This window comes from Oncorhynchus keta, unplaced genomic scaffold (genome assembly GCF_023373465.1).
Source record: "Oncorhynchus keta strain PuntledgeMale-10-30-2019 unplaced genomic scaffold, Oket_V2 Un_contig_1254_pilon_pilon, whole genome shotgun sequence".
Taxonomy (NCBI): Eukaryota; Metazoa; Chordata; class Actinopteri; order Salmoniformes; family Salmonidae; genus Oncorhynchus; species Oncorhynchus keta.
Window position 1 is genome coordinate 101,604 of NW_026277910.1, and position 23,886 is coordinate 125,489.

The window sequence follows — 23,886 nt, forward strand, 5'->3', positions numbered from 1 at the left end:
CCCATGTTGTGAACAGTCTTTAGACATAGTTTCAGGCTTTTATTTTGAAAAACTGAGTGAGAAACATCACATTGCGTCAGTGTATAGCTGGGTGTCCCCAGAATTTTGCTTGCGCAACAGTTTGGAGCAGCCATTGTCTCTCCTATTGACGAAGCTAAAGTACCGGTTGATATATTATCAATTATATATTGAAAAAACAACCTGAGGATTGAAAATAAAAACGTTTGACATGTTTCTTTATTTTTTATTTTTTATTTTATTTAACCAGGTAGGCTAGTTGAGAACACCTTTATTTAACCAGGTAGGCTAGTTGAGAACACCTTTATTTAACCAGGTAGGCTAGTTGAGAACAAGTTCTCATTTGCAACTGCGACCTGGCCAAGATAAAAAGCATAGCAGTGTGAACAGACAACACAGAGTTACACATGGAGTAAACAATTAACAAGTCAATAACACAGTAGAAAAAAAGGGGAGTCTATATACATTGTGTGCAAAAGGCATGAGGAGGTAGGCGAATAATTACAATTTTGCAGATTAACACTGGAGTGATAAATTATCAGATGGTCATGTACAGGTAGAGATATTGGTGTGCAAAAGAGCAGAAAAGTAAATAAATAAAAACAGTATGGGGATGAGGTAGGTAAAAATGGGTGGGCTATTTACCGATAGACTATGTACAGCTACAGCGATCGGTTAGCTGCTCATATAGCAGATTTTTGAAGTTGGTGAGGGAGATAAAAGTCTCCAACTTCAGCGATTTTTGCAATTCGTTCCAGTCACAGGCAGCAGAGAACTGGAACGAAAGGCGGCCAAATGAGGTGTTGGCTTTATGGATGATCAGTGAGATACACCTGCTGGAGTGCGGATGGGTGTTGCCATCGTGACCAGTGAACTGAGATAAGGCGGAGCTTTACCTAGCATGGACTTGTAGATGACCTGGAGCCAGTGGGTCTGGCGCCGAATATGTAGCGAGGGCCAGCCGACTAGAGCATACAGGTCGCAGTGGTGGGTGGTATAAGGTGCTTTAGTGACAAAACGGATGGCACTGTGATAAACTGCATCCAGATTGCTGAGTAGAGTTTTGGAGCCAATTTTGTAGATGACATCGCCGAAGTCGAGGATCGGTAGGATAGTCAGTTTCACTAGGGTAAGTTTGGCGGCGTGAGTGAAGGAGGCGTTGTTGCGGAATAGAAAGCCGACTCTTGATTTGATTTTCGATTGGAGATGTTTGATATGAGTCTGGAAGGAGAGTTTACAGTCTAGCCAGACACCTAGGTACTTATAGATGTCCACATATTCAAGGTCGGAACCATCCAGGGTGGTGATGCTGGTCAGGCGTGCGGGTGCAGGCAGCGAACGGTTGAAAAGCATGCATTTGGTTTTACTAGCGTTTAAGAGCAGTTGGAGGCCACGGAAGGAGTGTTGTATGGCATTGAAGCTCGTTTGGAGGTTAGATAGCACAGTGTCCAAGGACGGGCCGGATGTATATAGAATGGTGTGGTCTGCGTAGAGGTGGATCAGGGAATCGCCCGCAGCAAGAGCAACATCATTGATATATACAGAGAAAGGAGTCGGCCCGAGAATTGAACCCTGTGGCACCCCCATAGAGACTGCCAGAGGACCGGACAGCATGCCCTCCGATTTGACACACTGAACTCTGTCTGCAAAGTAATTGGTGAACCAGGCAAGGCAGTCATCCGAATGGTGATTGACAGAGTCGAAAGCCTTGGCAAGGTCGATGGAGATGGCTGCACAGTACTGTCTTTTATCGATGGCGGTTATGATATCGTTTAGTACCTTGAGCGTGGCTGAGGTGCACCCGTGACCGGCTCGGAAACCAGATTGCACAGCGGAGAAGGTACGGTGGGATTCGAGATGGTCAGTGACCTGTTTGTTGACTTGGCTTTCGAAGACCTTAGAAAGGGCAGGATGGATATAGATCTGAAACAGTTTGGGTCCAGGGTGTCTCCCCCTTTGAAGATGGGGATGACTGCGGCAGCTTTCCAATCCTTGGGGATCTCAGACGATATGAAAGAGAGGTTGAACAGGCTGGTAATAGGGGTTGCGACAATGGCGGCGGATAGTTTCAGAAATAGAGGGTCCAGATTGTCAAGCCCAGCTGATTTGTACGGGTCCAGGTTTTGCAGCTCTTTCAGAACATCTGCTATCTGGATTTGGGTAAAGGAGGACCTGGAGAGGCTTGGGCGAGTAGCTGCGGGGGGGGGGCGGAGCTGTTGGCCGAGGTTGGAGTAGCCAGGCGGAAGGCATGGCCAGCCGTTGAGAAATGCTTGTTGAAGTTTTCGATAATCATGGGTTTATCGGTGGTGACCGTGTTACCTAGCCTCAGTGCAGTTAACAGGGAGGCCCCCTACACTTAGGGGAACTATACAGTCACCTCTCATGGCAGACCTTGTGGATCTGCTGCCATATGTCTGGGTTTTCTGTTTAACAAAAATATTGAGTGGAGGGGGAGCCAGGCCATTAAGGATCTTGAATGCAAGACATGCGTCGGTGTATTGCACAAGATTTTCCCAACTCAAGAGCTCATGCTTTCTAAGGATGTGACAATGATGATGGCTATTGGGCTTCCTATCAAGCACTTTGAGAGCCTGTTTGTAGACAGACTGAATAGGTTTTAATGTTGTACAGCAAGCTTGGGCCCAACTAGTCAAGCAGTATGTTAAGTGGGAGAGTATCATAGATTTGAAGTACAGTTTTGCTACCTCTGTCGTCAAACAATTTCGTATAAATCGGAAATTAGCTAGATTGAATTTAGTTATTTGAATTACCTTTTTCACATGCTTTTTAAAAGAGAGGTTGGAATCAAGTATGATGCCAAGGTACTTAAAATCGGACCTGGAGCTTCTCCCCTGACACATAGACATCTGGCTCAGTAGCATCTGTTGCCCTCTTTGTGAAGAACATGCAAACAGTTTTTTCACATTGAGATGCAAACACGAGTCACAGAGCCACTTTGTAACCTGGACCATTACAGTAGTGAGTTCTTGTGCAGCTTGTTGTTTGCTCTTTGCATGCACATATATCACTGTATCATCTGCATACATTTGAACTTCAGACCCAGTACAGACAGAAGGCAGATCATTAATGTACAGGCTGAACAGTATTAACCCTTGGGGCACGCCCACATCATAGCTACGAGTGGGCGACAGCTCATTGCTCACTCTGACACACTGAGTTCTGCCTTCAAGGTATGATTTCATCCATCTCTTGGCATCAGGGGAAAAGTTAAACTTGGACAATTTTGTAATGAGAATCTCATGGTTAACATTATCAAAAGCCTTCCTTAGGTCCAGAAACACAGCCCCAACAGCACCCCCTTTGTCCATCTTGGACTTCATATTTTCCAGAAGAAAGCAGTTGGCCGTAAATAAAAATAAAATAAAAAAATATATACTTTTGATACCAGGTGGTATTGAACACCCTGATGAAAGGCTCCCTGTTAACCAGCTATACTTTTGATACCAGGTGGTATTGAACACCCTGATGAAAGGCTCCCTGTTAACCAGCTATACGTTTGATACCAGGTGGTATTGAACACCCTGATGAAAGGCTCCCTGTTAACCAGCTATACGTTTGATACCAGGTGGTATTGAACACCCTGATGAAAGGCTCCCTGTTAACCAGCTATACATTAGATACCAGGTGGTATTGAACACCCTGATGAAAGGCTCCCTGTTAACCAGCTATACATTAGATACCAGGTGGTATTGAACACCCTGATGAAAGGCTCCCTGTTAACCAGCTATACATTAGATACCAGGTGGTATTGAACACCCTGATGAAAGGCTCCCTGTTAACCAGCTATACGTTTGATACCAGGTGGTATTGAACACCCTGATGAAAGGCTCCCTGTTAACCAGCTATACATTAGATACCAGGTGGTATTGAACACCCTGATGAAAGGCTCCCTGTTAAACCAGCTATACGTTTGATACCAGGTGGTATTGAACACCCTGATGAAAGGCTCCCTGTTAACCAGCTATACATTAGATACCAGGTGGTATTGAACACCCTGATGAAAGGCTCCCTGTTAACCAGCTATACATTAGATACCAGGTGGTATTGAACACCCTGATGAAAGGCTCCCTGTTAACCAGCTATACATTAGATACCAGGTGGTATTGAACACCCTGATGAAAGGCTCCCTGTTAACCAGCTATACATTAGATACCAGGTGGTATTGAACACCCTGATGAAAGGCTCCCTGTTAACCAGCTATACATTAGATACCAGGTGGTATTGAACACCCTGATGAAAGGCTCCCTGTTAACCAGCTATACGTTTGATACCAGGTGGTATTGAACACCCTGATGAAAGGCTCCCTGTTAACCAGCTATACATTAGATACCAGGTGGTATTGAACACCCTGATGAAAGGCTCCCTGTTAACCAGCTATACGTTTGATACCAGGTGGTATTGAACACCGTCACCTTTTCATCCTTCTTCATGAAACTGAAGAGAACTGGAGAACATCTACCTCAGAGGTCGACCCTCGGCCTCACTGTGGAGAGAATCACTGGAGAGAACATCTACCTCAGAGGTCGACCCTCGGCCTCACTGTGGAGAGAATCACTGGAGAGAACATCTACCTCAGAGGTCGACCCTCGGCCTCACTGTGGAGAGAATCACTGGAGAGAACATCTACCTCAGAGGTCGACCCTCGGCCTCACTGTGGAGAGAATCACTGGAGAGAACATCTACCTCAGAGGTCGACCCTCGGCCTCACTGTGGAGAGAATCACTGGAGAGAACATCTACCTCAGAGGTCGACCCTCGGCCTCACTGTGGAGAGAATCACTGGAGAGAACATCTACCTCAGAGGTCGACCCTCGGCCTCACTGTGGAGAGAATCACTGGAGAGAACATCTACCTCAGAGGTCGACCCTCGGCCTCACTGTGGAGAGAATCACTGGAGAGAACATCTACCTCAGAGGTCGACCCTCGGCCTCACTCACAATTATATCACTGAAGCCATTGACTAAAAACAGCACCGTGTCTCACTTTTTATTGATCTCTCTAAGGCTTTTGATACAGTTGATCATGCTATACTAAAGCAGAGATTGTCGAGTGTAGGTCTTTCGGAGCATGCAGTTGCATGGTTTGCTAACTATCTGTCTGATAGAACTCAATACACTCAATTTGATGGGCTTATGTCTGTTGACTTGTCTGTCTTGAATGGTGTGCCCCAAGGCTCTGTACTTGGTCCTCTCTTATTCACTATTTATATAAATGATTTAGACAAAAATGTCCAAAATGCACAACTTCATTTTTATGCTGATGATACTGTTACTTAATGTTGTGCCTCGTCTCTTACAAAAGCTTTCCAGAACTTTCCAAGGTACTTTCCAAAGCAGCAAACTGCTTTTTATACTGTTCAACATACCTTGTGTCAATTGAAGCTAATCCTCAATACTGACAAAACTAAACCAATGGTGTTTTCTAATGCAAGAAATAGACCTCAGAACCTATTACTACCTTTCAGGGCAAGGAAATTGAGGTTGTAATCTCATATAAATATCTTAATTGATGACGGCCTCTCTTTTAAATTGCGTATTCAACAACTTACAAATAATATTGAAGCTGAAATTGGGATTTTATTTTAGGAATAAGGCCTGTTTTTCTTTTGAAGCCAGAAGGAGGCTACTATCAGCTACATTTATGTCTTTACTAGACTATGGGGATATTTTATATATGAATGCTTCCGCTCAGTGTTTGAGATCAATTGACACTCTTTACCATGGCACTGAGATTTATTTCAAACTGCAAAACACTTACGCACCACTTTATCCTGCTAACTGTTCCAAATGTCCGAACTGAATTTGGTAAAAGGGCATTTATGTACTCTGCGCCATCGTCTTGGAACACCTTACAAAATACTTTTAAACTGGAAGAACTTGTCCCAATTGGTGTTTTTAAATCACTGATGAAGGATTTTGAGGCTGATTCCCTGACCTGTCAATGGTTTTAATTAGCTGTTTTATACTCTTGTGAATTCAATGGTTTTTACTAGATTACTTGTAGCTTTTCATGTCTGTCTGTAATTTTTGTAATGACTTGGTGCTGCCTATCTTGGCCAGGACGCTCTTGAAAAAGAGATTTTAATCTCAACGAGCCCTTCCTGGTTAAATAAAGGTTAAATAAAATGTATGTCTATGGAAGGGGCTGAGGCCTACGAGCCTCCTAGGTTTTGTATTGAAGTCAATGTACCCAGAGGAGGATGGAAGCTAACTGTCCTCCGGCTACACCATGGTGCTACCCAGACAGTGATGACCTGTTAAGACTCCCATTCCTGTGCAGGTAGCGTGACTACAGCTCAAGCTCATTACCATAACGCACAATGCGCAAAAATATTCCTAAAAATATTTAACCTCCACACATTAACAAGTAAAATAGCTCAAATGAAAGATAAACAAGTTGTTTATCTAGCCAGCAAGTCAGATTTCTAAAATGTTTTACGGCAAAAACATAGCACATATTTATGTCAAACCACCACCGCAGACATAGCTCATTAGCATAGCCAAGTAGGAAAAAATATGCAATCAACAAACGCAGGATTAAAAGAAAAATCATTTCACTAACCTTTTGAAATCTTCATCAGATGACAGTAATATAACATGTTACACAGTACATTCATTTTTTTTCAATAATATGCTATATATATCCATAAATCTCTGTTTACAATGATGCATCGTTCAAAAAATGCTACTCAAATGTCCTGAGAAATGACGATAGCTCCGGCAGATAACGTCAGCTAACAAGGAATACACATCATAAACTTTGACTAAATATGCATGTTTTACATATGTATAGGAAGATACACTTATTCTAAATGCAATCGCTGTGTTACATTTAATTTTAACGTTACAGTTCGCATTTACTAGGCTATACTAGGAGTCGGCGCTCCAAACCATGCATTATCGCTCCTCTATCTTGGAGTCGACAGAAACCCAAATTTACCACATAAATATTTCCTTACCTTTGCTGTTCTTCCATCAGAAGACCTGGAAGGGATTATACTCACCAAACCAGCGTTTAGTTTTCAAGTCTGCGTCTTTCGGTTCTCAAAATACCCACATTTCGGTCGAAATGCGCACCAAAACGTCGAAATTATATATTATATGTCGAGTTAACTTGTCAAACTAACTTCATAATCAAGCTTTAACATGTTATAAAGGTGTACAGCAATTTTGAGAACAAACAGAAACACAGGCACCGTTCAATCGATCTTGGAAAAAAGAGAGGACTTGACCAGAGCGCACATAAAAGTGACAGGATTTTTTGAGTGACTGGGAGCTTACTGCGTGCTCAAACTCTCGCGAGCGGGCGATTCTCACAATGAGAAGCCCCATTGAAAGCTGAGATCACGCTGAACACGTGGAGACTGTTCCTGGCGCTGTAACTGTTTGGGGAGGGTGTTTGCGATGACGTCAAAGGTGGGCCAACTTTTCAGATGAGAAGAGATAGTTTGGGAGAATGCATATTTTGAGAGTTCTGCTTTACATAGAGACAAAATTTAAACGGTTTTAAAAGCTTTAGAGTGTTTTCTATTCAATAATATTTTTTATTTGCATATATTAGCAACTTTTGACAAAAAATAATTATGTTTACTATGGGCACGCAATTACTCCAGCGGGGGCAGTAGACAGCCCTATCCCCAACAGGTTAAATAAAATGTATGTCTATGGAAGGGGCTGAGGCCTACGAGCCTCCTAGGTTTTGTATTGAAGTCAATGTACCCAGAGGAGGGTGGAAGCTAACTGTCCTCCGGCTACACCATGGTGCTACCCAGACAGTGATGTTGAAGTTACTGTAGACTGTCATTGCAAAACAGTGTATTTTAATCAATTATTTGGTGACGTGAATATATTTAGTATATTTTTATCTAAAAAGGGTCCCTTTTTTTAATGTTTCACTATTTTTATTTTTATGAAATTTCACTGACGAGGATGGTCCTCACATTCCTCCGCTGAGGAGCCGTTTACTGCATAAAAAGACAGCCAGCAGAGCAGCAGTCAGGAACAGCCTTCTCTCACAGCCCATTGTGTCAGTCTGTCTGGTTACAGTGTCTCTCAGAGCAGAGAACACACAGTATTATTCTGAACGCAGAAAGGGAGGAAATATATAAATCAGCCAAGTTGGCGCAGAGAGGCGAGGGGAGGACATGCCTCCAACATTCCCAAAACTCCAACAGGAAAAACAGGGAGGGAGATTGTCAGTGTGGTGCAGGACAACAACCTCTCCCTCATCGTCAGCAAAACAATGGAGCTGATCGTGAACAACAGGAAACAGAGGGCCGAGCACACCCACATCTACATATTGGAGCAGGTCAAGATCTTCATGTTCCTCGGTGTCCACATCACTAAGTGCTAAACATGCTCAACACATTCTCATACAGTTGTGAAGAGCTACGTGAAGAGCTACGGCAATGCCTCTTCCCCCTCAGGAGACTGAAAAGATTTGGCATGGGTCCTCAGATCCTCTAAAAGTCCTACAGCTGCACCATCGAGAGCGTTTTGAATGGCTGCATCACCGCTTGGTACGGAAACTGCCTGGCATCTGACCGTAACGGGCTACAGAGGATAGTGCATAAGGCCCAGTACATCACCTGGGCTGAACTCCCTGCCATCCAGGACCTCTATACCAGGCAGTGTCAGAGGAAGGACCTAAAAATGGTGAAAAGACAATAGCCAACCAAGTAATACACTTTTCTCTCTGCTTCCGCATGGCAAGTGGTACCGATGCACCAAGTCTAGAACCAACAGGAACCTGAACATTTTCTACTCCCAGGACTTAAGACTGAACATCTTCTACCCCAAGCCTAAAGACTGAACATCTTCTACCCCCAAGCCTTAAGACTGAACATCTTCTACCCCAAGCCTTAAGACTGAACATCTTCTACTCTCAAGCCTTAAGACTGAACATCTTCTACTCCCAAGCCTTAAGACTGAACATCTTCTACTTCCAGGCCTTACGACTGAACATCTTCCAACCCAAGCCTTAAGACTGAACATCTTCTTCTCCTAGAGGCCTTAAGACTGAACATCTTCTACCCCAAGCCTTAAGACTGAACATCTTCTACCCCAAGCCTTAAGACTGAACATCTTCTACTCCCAGGCCTCAGACTGAACATCTTCTACCCCAAGCCTTAAGACTGAACATCTTCTACCCCAAGCCTTAAGACTGAACATCTTCTACCCCAAGCCTTAAGACTGAACATCTTCTACTCCCAAGCCTTAAGAATGAATATCTTCTACTTCCAGGCCTTAAGACTGAACATCTTCTACTCCCAAGCCTTAAGACTGAACATCTTATACCCCAAGCCTTAAGACTGAACATCTTCTACCCCAAGCCTTAAGACTGAACATCTTCTACCCCAAGCCTTAAGACTGAACATCTTCTACTCCCAGGCCTTAAGACTGAACATCTTCTACTCTCAGGCCTTAAGACAGAACATCTTCTACTCCCAAGCCTTAAGACTGAACATCTTATACCCCAAGCCTTAAGCATGCTAAACAACTCATCAAATGGCTACCTGGACTACCTACAATTACCTGGTACCCCTGCACCTCCACTCAGTACTGGTTCTCTCTGTATATAACCATGTTATTACCTGGTACTCCCTGTATATAACCATGTTATTACCTGGTACTCCCTGTATATAGTCACGTTATTACCTGGTACTCCCTGTATATAGCCATGTTATTACCTGGTACTCCCTGTATATAACCATGTTATTACCTGGTACTCCCTGTATATAACCATGTTATTACCTGGTACTCCCTGTATATAGCCATGTTATTACCTGGTACTCCCTGTATATAACCATGTTATTACCTGGTACTCCCTGTATATAACTATGTTATTACTTGGTACTCCCTGTATAGAGCCATGTAATTACCTGGTACTCCCTGTATATAACCATGTTATTACCTGGTACTCCCTGTATAGAGCCATGTAATTACCTGGTACTCCCTGTATATAACCATGTTATTACCTGGTACTACTTGTATATAACCATGTTATTACCTGGAACTCCCTGTATATAATCATGTTATTACCTGGTACTTCTTGTATATAACCATGTTATTACCTGGTACTCCCTGTGGTGGTACATCTAGCATGGGGTAGTTTGGTTCATGGTGAAATAGGTGGTACATCTAGCATGGGGTAGTTTGGTTCGAGGTGAAAAGGTGGTACATCTAGCATGGGGTAGTTTGGTTCATAGTGAATAGGTGGTACATCTAGCATGGGGTAGTTTGGTTCATAGTGAATAGGTGGTACATCTAGCATGGGGTAGTTTGGTTCATAGTGAAAAGGTGGTACATCCAGCATGGGGTAGTTTGGTTCGTGGTGAAATAGGTGGTACATCTAGCATGGGGTAGTTTGGTTCATAGTAAAAAGGTGGTACATCTAGCATGGGGTAGTTTGGTTCATGTTGATAAGGTGGTACATCTAGCATGGGGTAGTTTGGTTCATGGTGAAAAGGTAGTACATCTAGCATGGGGTAGTTTGGTTCATGGTGAAATAGGTGGTACATCTAGCATGGGGTAGTTTGGTTCATGGTGAAAAGGTGGTACATCTAGCATGGGGTAGTTTGGTTCATGGTGAAACAGGTGGTACATCTAGAATGGGGTAGTTTGGTTCATGGTGAAATAGGTGGTACATCTAGCATGGGGTAGTTTGGTTCATGGTGAAAAGGATGGTACATCTAGCATGGGGTAGTTTGGTTCGAGGTGAAAAGGTGGTACATCTAGAATGGGGTAGTTTGGTTCATGGTGAAATAGGTGGTACATCTAGCATGGGGTAGTTTGGTTCATAGTGAAATAGGTGGTACATCTAGCTTTTGGTAGTTTGGTTCATAGTGAAAAGGTGGTACATCTAGCATGGGGTAGTTTGGTTCGAGGTGAAAAGGTGGTACATCTAGCATGAGGTAGTTTGGTTCATGGTGAAAAGGTGGTACATCTAGCATGGGGTAGTTTGGTTCATGGTGAAAAGGTGGTACATCTAGCATGGGGTAGTTTGGTTCATGGTGAAAAGGTGGCCTGCTAGCTACCTTAAGCTACTTGGAACTACTAATCCAACACTGGTCAATCGACGTCACCGCACAAAGAGGCAAAAACAGATTTACCCCATTGCCTAGCTCCACTCCCACTCCCCAGGTGCTCACATTTGTTGACTTCCTTAACCGTAAAAGCCTTGGTTTGTAAACATTAGAAGCTTACTCCCTAAGTTTGTTTTACTCACTGCTTTAGCCAAAGAGGAGACTAGAAGAGTGGAGGATGTCTTAGCCGTGTCTGAATCCTGGCTTAGGAAAACCACCAAAAACCCTGAAATCTCCATCGCTAACTATAACATTGTCCGCCAAGATAGAACGGCCAAAGGGGGCGGTGTTGCAATCTACTGCAGAGATAGCCTGCAGCGTTCTGTCACACTATCCAGGTCTGTGCCCAAACAATTCGAGCTTCTACTTCTAAAAATGCACCTTTCCAGAAACAAGTCACTCACTGTTGCCGCTTGCTATAGACCCCCCTCTGCCCCAGCTGTACCCTCGATACCATATGTGAATTGATTGCCCCCCATCTATCTTCTGAGCTCGTGCTACTAGGTGACCTAAACTGGGACATGCTTAGTGAACACCCCGGCCATCCTACAATCCAAGCTTGATGCCCTCAATCTCACACAAATTATCAATGAACCTACCAGGTACAACTCCCAATCTGTCACGCTCCCTAAAACACTTCTGCGAGCAGGCCTTTCTAATCGACCTGGCCGGGGTATCCTGGAATAACATTGACCTCATCCCGTAAGTAAATGATGCCTGGCTATTCTTTAAAAGTGCCTTCCTCACCATCTTAAATAACCATGCCCCATAAATGTTTTTTAACCTAGGAATAGATATAGTCCTTGGTTCACTCCAGACCTGTCTGCCCTTGACCAGCACAAAAACATCCTGTGGGATTCTGCATTAGCATCGAATAGCCCCTGTGATTTGCAACTTTTCAGGGAAGTTAGGAACCAATATACACAGGCAGTTAGGAAAGCTAAGGCTAGCTTTGTCAAACAGAAATTTGCACATTCTCGTTGTTTTTTTAGTTTTTTAAAATTTTACCTTTATTTTTACGACTACTGCTTTGAGAGACTCGTCAAGGATCATATCACCTCCACCCTACCTGACACCTGAGACCCACTCCAATTTGCTTACCGCCCAAATCGGTCCACAGACGATGCAATCTCAACCACACTGCACACTGCCCTAACCCATCTGGACAAGAGGAATACCTATGTGAGAATGCTGTTCATCGACTACAGCTTGGCATTTAACACCATAGTGCCCTCCAAGCTCGTCATCAAGCTCGAGACCCTGGGTCTCGACCCCGCCCTGTGCAACTGGGTACTGGACTTCCTGACGGGCCACCCCCAGGTGGTGAGGTTAGGCAACAACATCTCCACCCCGCTGATCCTCAACACTTGGGCCACACAAGGGTGCGTTCTGAGCCCTCTCCTGTACTCCCTGTTCACCCACGACTGCGTGGCCACGCACGCCTCCAACTCAATCATCAAGTTTGCGGACGACACAACAGTGGTAGGCTTGATTACCAACAACGACGAGACGGCCTACAGGGAGGAGGTGAGGGCCCTCGGAGTGTGGTGTCAGGAAAATAATCTCACACTCAACGTCAACAAAACTAAGGAGATGATTGTGGACTTCAGGAAACAGCAGAGGGAACACCCCCCTATCCACATTGATGGAACAGTAGTGGAGAGGGTAGTAAGTTTTAAGTTCCTCGGCGTACACATCACAGACAAACTACAGCTGCACAATTGAGAGCATCCTGTCGGGCTGTATCACCGCCTGGTACGGCAACTGCTCCGCCCACAACCGTAAGGCTCTCCAGAGGGTAGTGAGGTCTGCACAACGCATCACCGGGGGCAAACTACCTGCCCTCCAGGACACCTACACCACCCGATGTCACAGGAAGGCCATAAAGATCATCAAGGACAGCAACCACCCGAGCCACTGCCTGTTCACCCCGCTATCATCCAGAAGGCGAGGTCAGTACAGGTGCATCAAAGCTGGGACTGAGAGACTGAAAAACAGCTTCTATCTCAAGGCCATCAGACTGTTAAACAGCCACCACTAACATTGAGTGGCTGCTGCCAACACACTGACTCAACTCCAGCCCCTTTAATAATGGGAATTGATGGAAAATGATGTAAAATATATCACTAGCCACTTTAAACAATGCTACCTAATATAATGTTTACATACCCTACATTATTCATCTCATATGTATACGTATATACTGTACTCTATCATCTACTGCATCCTTATTTAATACATGTATCACTAGCCACTTTAACTATGCCACTTTGTTTACATACTCATCTCATATGTATATACTGCACTCAATACCATCTACTGTATCTTGCCTATGCTGCTCTGTACCATCACTCATTCATATATCTTTATGTACATATTCTTTATCACTTTACACTTGTGTCTATAAGGTAGTAGTTTTGGAATTGTTAGCTAGATTACTTGTTGGTTATTACTGCATTGTCGGAACTAGAAGCACAAGCATTTCGCTACACTCGCACTAACATCTGCTAACCATGTGTATGTGACAAATAAAAATGGATTTGATTTGATTTGATTTGAACTAGCCTACCTGGTTAAATAAAGGTGAAATAAAAAAACTAAACAAAAACATAATGTATGCATGGTTTTAATTCTGGTTACATATGTCACAAAATGTTTGAACTTTTCACAGTATATTTGCCAAAAACATGTAAGATTGAAACATTTACCCAAAACTACAATGACTTCATTGATTCATGCATATGGTTTATTTGGGTGATTTTTACATAAGGAATGATTATATGTTTCATAAAGTGGTATAATATAATTAATATTGTTTTACTATGTTACTAAGCTATGGTCCTATGAGGCCTTGTCAAAATTAGTGCACTACATATGGAATATATTTGGGACACAACATTCTTCTATTGGTCTTGTCTATCCACTGGCTGTAGTGGGAGATAAACCAGGCTTCTATTGAGTGTATAAACCAGGCTTCTATTGAGTCATGGTCTTGTCTATCCACTGGCTGTAGTGGGAGATGGTTGTGTATAAACCAGGCTTCTATTGAGTCGTGGTCTTGTCTATCCACTGGCTGTAGTGGGAGATGGTTGTGTATAAACCAGGCTTCTATTGAGTCATGGTCTTGTCTATCCACTGGCTGTGGGAGAGTATGCTTCTATTGGAGATGGTTGTGTATAAACCAGGCTTCTATTGAGTCATGGTCTTGTCTATCCACTGGCTGTAGTGGGAGATGGTTGTGTATAAACCAGGCTTCTATTGAGTCATGGTCTTGTCTATCCACTGGCTGTAGTGGGAGATGGTTGTGTATAAACCAGGCTTCTATTGAGTCATGGTCTTGTCTATCCACTGGCTGTAGTGGGAGATGGTTGTGTATAAACCAGGCTTCTGGATCCACCAGGCTTGAGTCATGGTCTTGTCTATCCACTGGCTGTAGTGGGAGATGGTGATCCTTCTATTGAGTCATGGTCTTGTCTATCCACTGGCTGTAGTGGGAGATGGTTGTGTATACAGGCTTCTATTGAGAGGACTGGCTGTAGTGGGAGATGGTTGTGTATAAACCAGGCTTCTTGCTGGATCCACACTTCTTCCCTCCATTTGAAGTGATCCCAACTGCTACACCATTATACAGGAGAGGACCTCCAGAATCACCCTGCGGGATCACACACACACACACACACACACACACACACACACACACACACACACACACACACACACACGAACACACACACCCATTTAATAGGTTCCTCAGAAATCTAAAGGTTATTTCTGTCATTACATATATATTTAATTGAACCCATATTTGCCGACTTTCGTCCACTTAGAACACATTCTCATTTTCAGCATTGACCTGAGAAATAGTTACAGGGGAGAGGAGGGGGAATGAATGAGCCAATTATAAATGAAAGTAGAAAATGTTGAGGGATATTGGTTATTTCTGTCTATCTATACATCATCAGGAATTTATCAATGGAAGATTTAGACATATTTATTTAAATGGAGGATGTAGACATATTAATATAATTGGAGGATTTATTCAAATTATTTAAATGGAGGATCTAGACATATTATGTAAATGGTAGATTTATTCAAATAATTTAAATGGGAGATCTAGACATATTATGTAAATGGTAGATTTATTCAAATTAATTTAAATGGAAGATCTAGACATATTATGTAAATGGAGTAATTATTCTAATTTAAATGGAAGATCTAGACATATTATGTAAATAGAAGATTTATTCAAATTAATTTAAATGGAAGATCGAGACATATTAATGTAAATGGAAGATTTATTCAATTTAATTTAAATGGAAGATTTACACTCATTAATGTAATTGCGAAGATGTAGACATATTAATGTAAATAGAAGATGTAGACATATTAATGTAAATAGATGTAGACATATTAATGTAAATAGAAGATGTAGACATATTAATGTAAATAGATGTAGACATATTAATGTAAATAGAAGATGTAGACATATTAATGTAAATAGATGTAGACATATTAATGTAAATAGATGTAGACATATTAATGTAAATAGAAGATGTAGACATATTAATGTAAATAGATGTAGACATATTAATGTAAATAGATGTAGACGTATTAATGTAAATAGATGTAGACATGTTAATGTAAATAGAAGGTGGAGACATATTCATGTAAATAGATGCAGACATATTAATGTAAATAGATGTAGACATATTAATGTAAATAGATGTAGACATATTAATGTAAATAGATGTAGACATGTTCATGTAAATAGAAGGTGTAGACATATTAATGTAAATAGATGTAGACATATTAATGTAAATAGATGTAGACATATTAATGTAAATAGATTTAGACATATTAATGTAAATAGATGTAGACATGTTCATGTAAATAGATGTAGACATATTAATGTAAATAGATGTAGACATATTAATGTAAATAGATGTAGACATATTAATGTAAATAGATGTAGACATATTAATGTAAATAGATGTAGACATATTAATGTAAATAGATTTAGACATATTAATGAAAATAGATGTAGACATATTAATGTAAATAGATGTAGACATATTAATGTAAATAGATGTAGACATATTAATGTAAATAGATTTAGACATATTAATGTAAATAGATTTAGACATATTAATGTAAATAGAAGTAGACGTATTAATGTAAATAGATGTAGACATATTAATGTAAATAGATGTAGACATATTAATGTAAATAGATGTAGACATATTAATGAAAATAGAAGTAGACATATTAATGTAAATATATGTAGACATATTAATGTAAATAGATGTAGACATATTAATGTAAATAGATGTAGACATATTAATGTAAATAGAATATGTAGACATATTAATGTAAATAGATGTAGACATATTAATGTAAATAGATGTAGACACATTCAAGTAAATGGTAGATTTAGACATATTATTGTGAAGTTCACATATCGACATCCTGTCTCAGTCTCCGGTATTCACCCTGCAGTAGTTTATGTGTCGGGGGGCTTGGGTCAGTCTGTTATACCTGGAGTATTTCTCCAGTGTCCCGTTTGAATTTAAGTCTCTCTCTCTCTCTCTCTCTTTCTCTCTCTCTCTCTCTCTCTCTCTCTCTCTGTTCTCTCTCTCTCTCTCTCTCTCTCTCTCTCTCTCTCTCTCTCTCTCTCTCTCTCTCTCTCTCTCTCTCGGGGACCTGAGCCCTTGGACCATGACTCAGGACTACCTGGCATGATGACTCCTTGTTGTCCCCAGCTCCTTGTTGTCCCCAATTATTTGACCCTGCTGGTCATTTATGAACAGTTGAACATTTTGGCCATGTTCTGTTATAATCTCCACCCCGCGTAGCCAGAAGAGGACTGGCCACCCCTCAGAGCCTGGTTCCTCTCTAGGTTTATAATCTCCACCCCGCGTAGCCAGAAGAGGACTGGCCACCCCTCAGAGCCTGGTTCCTCTCTAGGTTTATAATCTCCACCCCGCGTAGCCAGAAGAGGACTGGCCACCCCTCAGAGCCTGGTTCTTCTCTAGGTTTATAATATCCACCCCGCGTAGCCAGAAGAGGACTGGCCACCCCTCAGAGCCTGGTTCCTCTCTAGGTTTCTTCCTAGGTTTTGGCCTTTCTAGGGAGTTTTTCCTCGCCACCGTGCTTCTACACCTGCATTGCTTCCTGTTTGGGGTTTTAGGCTGGGTTTCTGTAGAGCACTTTGAGATATCAGCTAATGTAAGAAGGGCTATATAAGTACATTTGATTTGATTTGACATATGAATATAAATGGCAGATGTAGACGTGTAAAAGTGAATGAACATGTAGACATATTAATTCAAATGGAGGATGTAGACAATATTGAAGATCTGGTGGACTTATTTTTTATAGTCTACATTATTTTACAGATTATTTTGTGGTAGACTTACATCACAGGTGTCACTCTGTTTGCTGGCCGCACACAGCATGTTTTTGGTGAACTTCCTGCCATAGTAGTCACTGCGGCCGCATCGAACACGGTTCATCACAGCGATGACCAGTTCCTGTAGCTTGTCAGGACGTGACCCCAGGTTGTTCAGTGACCCCCACCCCGCCGTGTTGACCTCCTGTTCCGTGGCGGGGTCAGCCCCATCGTCCTTCTGGAACTTCAGGGACTTTACTGCATCACTGGCAATGATTGGCCGGTCCAGCTGCCAATCACAGAGTAGATTTCTTGCTCAGAGGCAAGAGAATGTGTAGAGTATGTCCCAACTGGCACCCTACTTCCTACATAGTGCACTACTTCTGACCAAAAAAGGAGTCAAAGTGGTCAAAGGTAGTGCACAATGACCGTAATAGGATGCCAAAATGGAGGCAAACCATAAGGGTGTCTTCAAACCATATACATAAACTGTTGAACTTGGGTTGAATTGACCTGGCAGTTAAAGGGGACTGACACAGAGGAGAGAGAGAGACAAGACTGGTGTGTGACTTACCTTGACCAAAGCAATGTCATTATCATAGTTAGAGATGCTGAAATCAGGGTGACTGAACACTTGAACAATGTCAAAGGTTTGTTTAGAATCCTCCGGTTCGCTCAGAGAGTGAGCTCCTAGGACCACCTTCCTCCCTTCTGACCTGTCAATCAAAACAAACAGCACAAACAAAGATCAGTTACAACAACATAATGACGATGACGACAACACATGATGCTCTGAGCAGTGAATCATTTCATCATCATCATCATCATCATCATCATCATCATCATCATCATCATCTTCATCATCTTCACAAACATGTTAAATACGTCGCCAAATTAATAATGTGCTGCAAAATGTAGTTAATATAATTTATACATCAGTTTGATGGAACAATCTGAGCATCATTTTACTTTCCAATTGTCCATTTCCTGTAATTGTGCATATACAGTGAACTCGTACTACTGTAAAATGTTCCTATAATACCGCTACGGTAGAAACATGAGAACCTACACTACAGGAGAACTCACCCAGAGAGAAAGCATGTTCCTATAATACAGCTACGGTAGAAACATGAGAACCTACACTACAGGAGAACTCACCCAGAGAGAAAGCATGTTCCTATAATACCGCTACGGTAGAAACATGAGAACCTACACTACAGGAGAACTCACCCAGAGAGAAAGCATGTTCCTATAATACAGCTACGGTAGAAACATGAGAACCTACACTACAGGAGAACTCACCCAGAGAGAAAGCATGTTCCTATAATACCACTACGGTAGAAACATGAGAACCTACACTACAGGAGAACTCACCCAGAGAGAAAGCATGTTCCTATAATACCGCTACGGTAGAAACATGAGAACCTACACTACAGGAGAACTCACCCAGAGAGAAAGCATGTTCCTATAATACCACTACGGTAGAAACATGAGAACCTACACTACAGGAGAACTCACCCAGAGAGAAAGCATGTTCCTATAATACCACTACGGTAGAAACATGAGAACCTACACTACAGGAGAACTCACCCAGAGAGAAAGCATGTTCCTATAATACCGCTACGGTAGAAACATGAGAACCTACACTACAGGAGAACTCACCCAGAGAGAAAGCATGTTCCTATAATACCGCTACGGTAGAAACATGAGAACCTACACTACAGGAGAACTCACCCAGAGAGAAAGCATGTTCCTATAATACCGCTACGGTAGAAACATGAGAACCTACACTACAGGAGAACTCACCCAGAGAGAAAGCATGTTCCTATAATACCGCTACGGTAGAAACATGAGAACCTACACTACAGGAGAACTCACCCAGAGAGAAAGCATGTTCCTATAATACCGCTACGGTAGAAACATGAGAACCTACACTACAGGAGAACTCACCCAGAGAGAAAGCATGTTCCTATAATACCGCTACGGTAGAAACATGAGAACCTACACTACAGGAGAACTCACCCAGAGAGAAAGCATGTTCCTATAATACCGCTACGGTAGAAACATGAGAACCTACACTACAGGAGAACTCACCCAGAGAGAAAGCATGTTCCTATAATACCGCTACGGTAGAAACATGAGAACCTACACTACAGGAGAACTCACCCAGAGAGAAAGCATGTTCCTATAATACCGCTACGGTAGAAACATGAGAACCTACACTACAGGAGAACTCACCCAGAGAGAAAGCATGTTCCTATAATACCGCTACGGTAGAAACATGAGAACCTACACTACAGGAGAACTCACCCAGAGAGAAAGCATGTTCCTATAATACCGCTACGGTAGAAACATGAGAACCTACACTACAGGAGAACTCACCCAGAGAGAAAGCATGTTCCTATAATACCACTACGGTAGAAACATGAGAACCTACACTACAGGAGAACTCACCCAGAGAGAAAGCATGTTCCTATAATACCGCTACGGTAGAAACATGAGAACCTACACTACAGGAGAACTCACCCAGAGAGAAAGCATGTTCCTATAATACCGCTACGGTAGAAACATGAGAACCTACACTACAGGAGAACTCACCCAGAGAGAAAGCATGTTCCTATAATACCGCTACGGTAGAAACATGAGAACCTACACTACAGGAGAACTCACCCAGAGAGAAAGCATGTTCCTATAATACCGCTACGGTAGAAACATGAGAACCTACACTACAGGAGAACTCACCCAGAGAGAAAGCATGTTCCTATAATACCGCTACGGTAGAAACATGAGAACCTACACTACAGGAGAACTCACCCAGAGAGAAAGCATGTTCCTATAATACCGCTACGGTAGAAACATGAGAACCTACACTACAGGAGAACTCACCCAGAGAGAAAGCATGTTCCTATAATACCGCTACGGTAGAAACATGAGAACCTACACTACAGGAGAACTCACCCAGAGAGAAAGCAGTGTGCGGCGCTCATCACCCACTGATCGGCCACCAGAAACCCTCCGCACTCATGTTTCATCCCCGCCTTCGGCGACCTGCAGTGAGGCCATGTACGGACGGGAGTGGGCCTCCGCCTCTCGTCCACCGGTGATAGCATCACCTGAACATACGCCGCAGATAGAGAATCATAAATGTGGATCTAAACATGTCGACAGGTGCATAGATATCTGATCTGATAGCGTTTTAGGAGCAGGCTATTCTGTCCATAGAACATTAAAACAGAAATGGGACTAAGGGTTCATCTAAAAAGTATAATGGTAATTCATAGGCGACCAATTCATTCAAATGAATTCAAAAGAGTTTGCAGACAGATTTTGTTTGTTTGGCTTTGGAAATGCCAATAAACACCTGAAAGCAAGCAGTGTAGGTAATGATTTCTAATTGAGAAAAGCCAGTATTGTAGAATAATAAACTTACTGCATAAAAAGACAGCCAGCAGAGCAGCAGTCAGGAACAGCCTTCTCTCACAGCCCATTGTGTCAGTCTGTCTGGTTACAGTGTCTCTCAGAGCAGAGAACACACAGTATTATTCTGAACGCTGAAAGGGAGGAAATATATAAATCAGCCAAGTTGGCGCAGAGAGGTGAGGGGAGGACATGCCTCCAACATTCCCACAACTCCAACAGGAAAAACAGGGAGGGAGATTGTTCTCACGTCTCACACTTTCTCTTTTAGAATTAGGTGTCTAGATTTTCATGTACATTACGTTTTAAACATCTTTTTTTTGCTCAAATGTAAAACCAAAGAGTCAAACATGGAAATTAAGAAATAGTTCCATTTGTCAGTCTATCTATCTCATACAGTTATACAATAATCTTTGCAATTATCAAATAGAAATATGTTGTGTTAGTAATCTGATCACTGTGTTACGGCAGGTAACCTAGTGGTTACAGTGTTGGACTAGTAACCGAAAGGTTCCAAGGTTGAATCCCAGAGCTGACAAGGTCAAAATCTGTCGTTCTGCCCCTGAACAAGGCAGTTAACCCACTGTTCCCTGGTAGGCCGTCATTGTAGATAAGAATGAGTTATTGTCTGACCTGCCTAGTTAAATAAAGGTTAAAAAAACTGTAGGCCTACAGAAGGCCTAATCTTAATTAAAATATGCACTCATTATGCATCTCAAGTGTTTTCTCTCTGCCTCACATGTAATCTGTTAGAGCTGAAAGTTTACACTGAAGAGAGAGAGGAAACAGACACCGACAAGAACCCTTCCCGTAAATGCAGATTAAAAACAGCAAACTCAGCCAACCTAATGACACAGATTAAAAACAGATGAATAGGACCATTTCTTAAGGAGGTTCTCTGACTGTTTTCTATACTTTCTGCCAGTAAACTCAAAACTCAATATGGTCTTATTCCACCAATGAACTGCACTTTGATGTTGCAACAGATGACTGGCTTGGCTAACAACATACACTTTAGCCTAATAATTTAGACTGCATGCAATAAACATGAGAATTCACTATGAACCAAACTACCCCATGCTAGATGTAGCACCTTTTCACCATGAACCAAACTACCCCATGCTAGATGTACCACCTTTTCACCATGAACCAAACTACCTCATGCTAGATGTACCACCTTTTCAGCTCGAACCAAACTACCCCATGCTAGATGTAGCACCTTTTCACCATGAACCAAACTACCCCATGCTAGATGTACCACCTTTTCACCATGAACCAAACTACCTCATGCTAGATGTACCACCTTTTCACCTCGAACCAAACTACCCCATGCTAGATGTACCACCTTTTCACTATGAACCAAACTACCAAAAGCTAGATGTACCACCTTTTCACTATGAACCAAACTACCCCATGCTAGATGTACCACCTTATCACTATGAACCAAACTACCCCATGCTAGATGTACCACCTGTTTCACCATGAACTAAACTACCCCATGCTAGATGTACCACCTTTTCACCATGAACCAAACTACCCCATGCTAGATGTACCACCTTTTCACCATGAACCAAACTACCCCATGCTAGATGTACCACCTATTCACTATGAACCAAACTACCCCATGCTAGATGTACCACCTTTTCACCATGAACCAAACTACCTCATGCTGGATGTACCACCTTTTCACTATGAACCAAACTACCCCATGCTAGATGTACCACCTTTTCACCATGAACCAAACTACCCCATGCTAGATGTACCACCTTTTCACCATGAACCAAACTACCCCATGCTGGATGTACCACCTTTTCACCATGAACCAAACTACCCCATGCTAGATGTACCACCTTTTCACCATGAACCAAACTACCTCATGCTAGATGTACCACCTTTTCACCATGAACCAAACTACCCCATGCTAGATGTACCACCTTTTCACCATGAACCAAACTACCCCATGCTAGATGTACCACCTTTTCACCTCGAACCAAACTACCCCATGCTAGATGTTATGAACCAAACTACCCCATGCTAGATGTACCACCTTTTCACCTCGAACCAAACTACCCCATGCTAGATGTACCACCTTTTCACCATGAACCAAACTACCCCATGCTGGATGTACCACCTTTTCACCATGAACCAAACTACCCCATGCTAGATATAACACCTGTTTCACCATGAACCAAACTACCCCATGCTAGATGTACCACCTTTTCACTATGAACCAAACTACCCCATGCTGGATGTACCAGCTTTTCACTATGAACCAAACTACCCCATGCTAGATGTACCACCTTTTCACTATGAACCAAACTACCCCATGCTGGATGTACCACCTTTTCACCATGAACCAAACTACCCCATGCTAGATGTACCACCTTTTCACCATGAACCAAACTACCCCATGCTAGATGTACCACCTTTTCACTATGAACCAAACTACCCCATGCTGGATGTACCACCTTTTCACCATGAACCAAACTACCCCATGCTGGATGTACCACCTTTTCACCATGAACCAAACTACCCCATGCTAGATGTACCACCTTTTCACCATGAACCAAACTACCTCATGCTAGATGTACCACCTTTTCACCATGAACCAAACTACCCCATGCTGGATGTACCACCTTTTCACTATGAACCAAACTACCCCATGCTAGATGTACCACCTATTTCACCATGAACCAAACTACCCCATTTTCACCATTTCACCATGAACCAAACTACCTCATGCTAGATGTACCAACTGAACCAAACTACCCCATGCTGGATGTACCACCTTTTCACTATGAACCAAACTACCCCATGCTAGATGTACCACCTTTTCACCATGAACCAAACTACCTCATGCTAGATGTACCACCTATTTTGAACCAAACTACCTCATGCTAGATGTACCACCTTTCACCATGAACCAAACTACCCCATGCTAGATGATGAACCAAACTACC

The 23,886-nt window shown here is 42.4% G+C and overlaps 2 protein-coding genes and 1 long non-coding RNA gene across 8 annotated transcripts in view; 1 reads left to right on the plus strand and 2 right to left on the minus strand.

The window, feature by feature from the left end:
• The first annotated feature begins 9,555 nt into the window (after positions 1-9,555).
• The window catches only part of LOC127917973 (complement factor D-like), a 35,446-nt gene continuing 21,115 nt past the window's right edge, over positions 9,556-23,886 (plus strand). Inside the window, exon 1 of the mRNA XM_052501129.1 lies at positions 9,556-9,574. The gene's annotated coding sequence lies outside the window, so the exon portion shown is untranslated. The remainder of the gene's footprint in view (positions 9,575-23,886) is intronic.
• Positions 14,282-21,012, minus strand: LOC118383623 (complement factor D). Its single transcript, XM_052501131.1, is given in 7 exon segments — positions 14,282-14,504; positions 14,686-14,773; positions 17,538-17,798; positions 18,084-18,225; positions 20,468-20,547; positions 20,549-20,622; positions 20,940-21,012. Coding segments are annotated over 7 exon segments (765 nt in total). The 5' UTR covers positions 20,998-21,012; the 3' UTR covers positions 14,282-14,442.
• On the minus strand, positions 18,367-20,461 carry LOC127917976 (uncharacterized). Of its 6 annotated transcripts, none has more exons than XR_008098160.1 (4): positions 19,943-20,461; positions 19,079-19,870; positions 18,863-18,934; positions 18,367-18,718 (listed from the first exon to the last, which is right to left on the minus strand). It is a non-coding gene; the product is annotated as an uncharacterized LOC127917976 (long non-coding RNA). The 6 variants fall into 6 exon arrangements; XR_008098157.1 differs by having other exon boundaries at positions 18,367-18,790; XR_008098163.1 differs by lacking the exon at positions 18,863-18,934 and having other exon boundaries at positions 18,367-18,790; positions 19,223-19,870.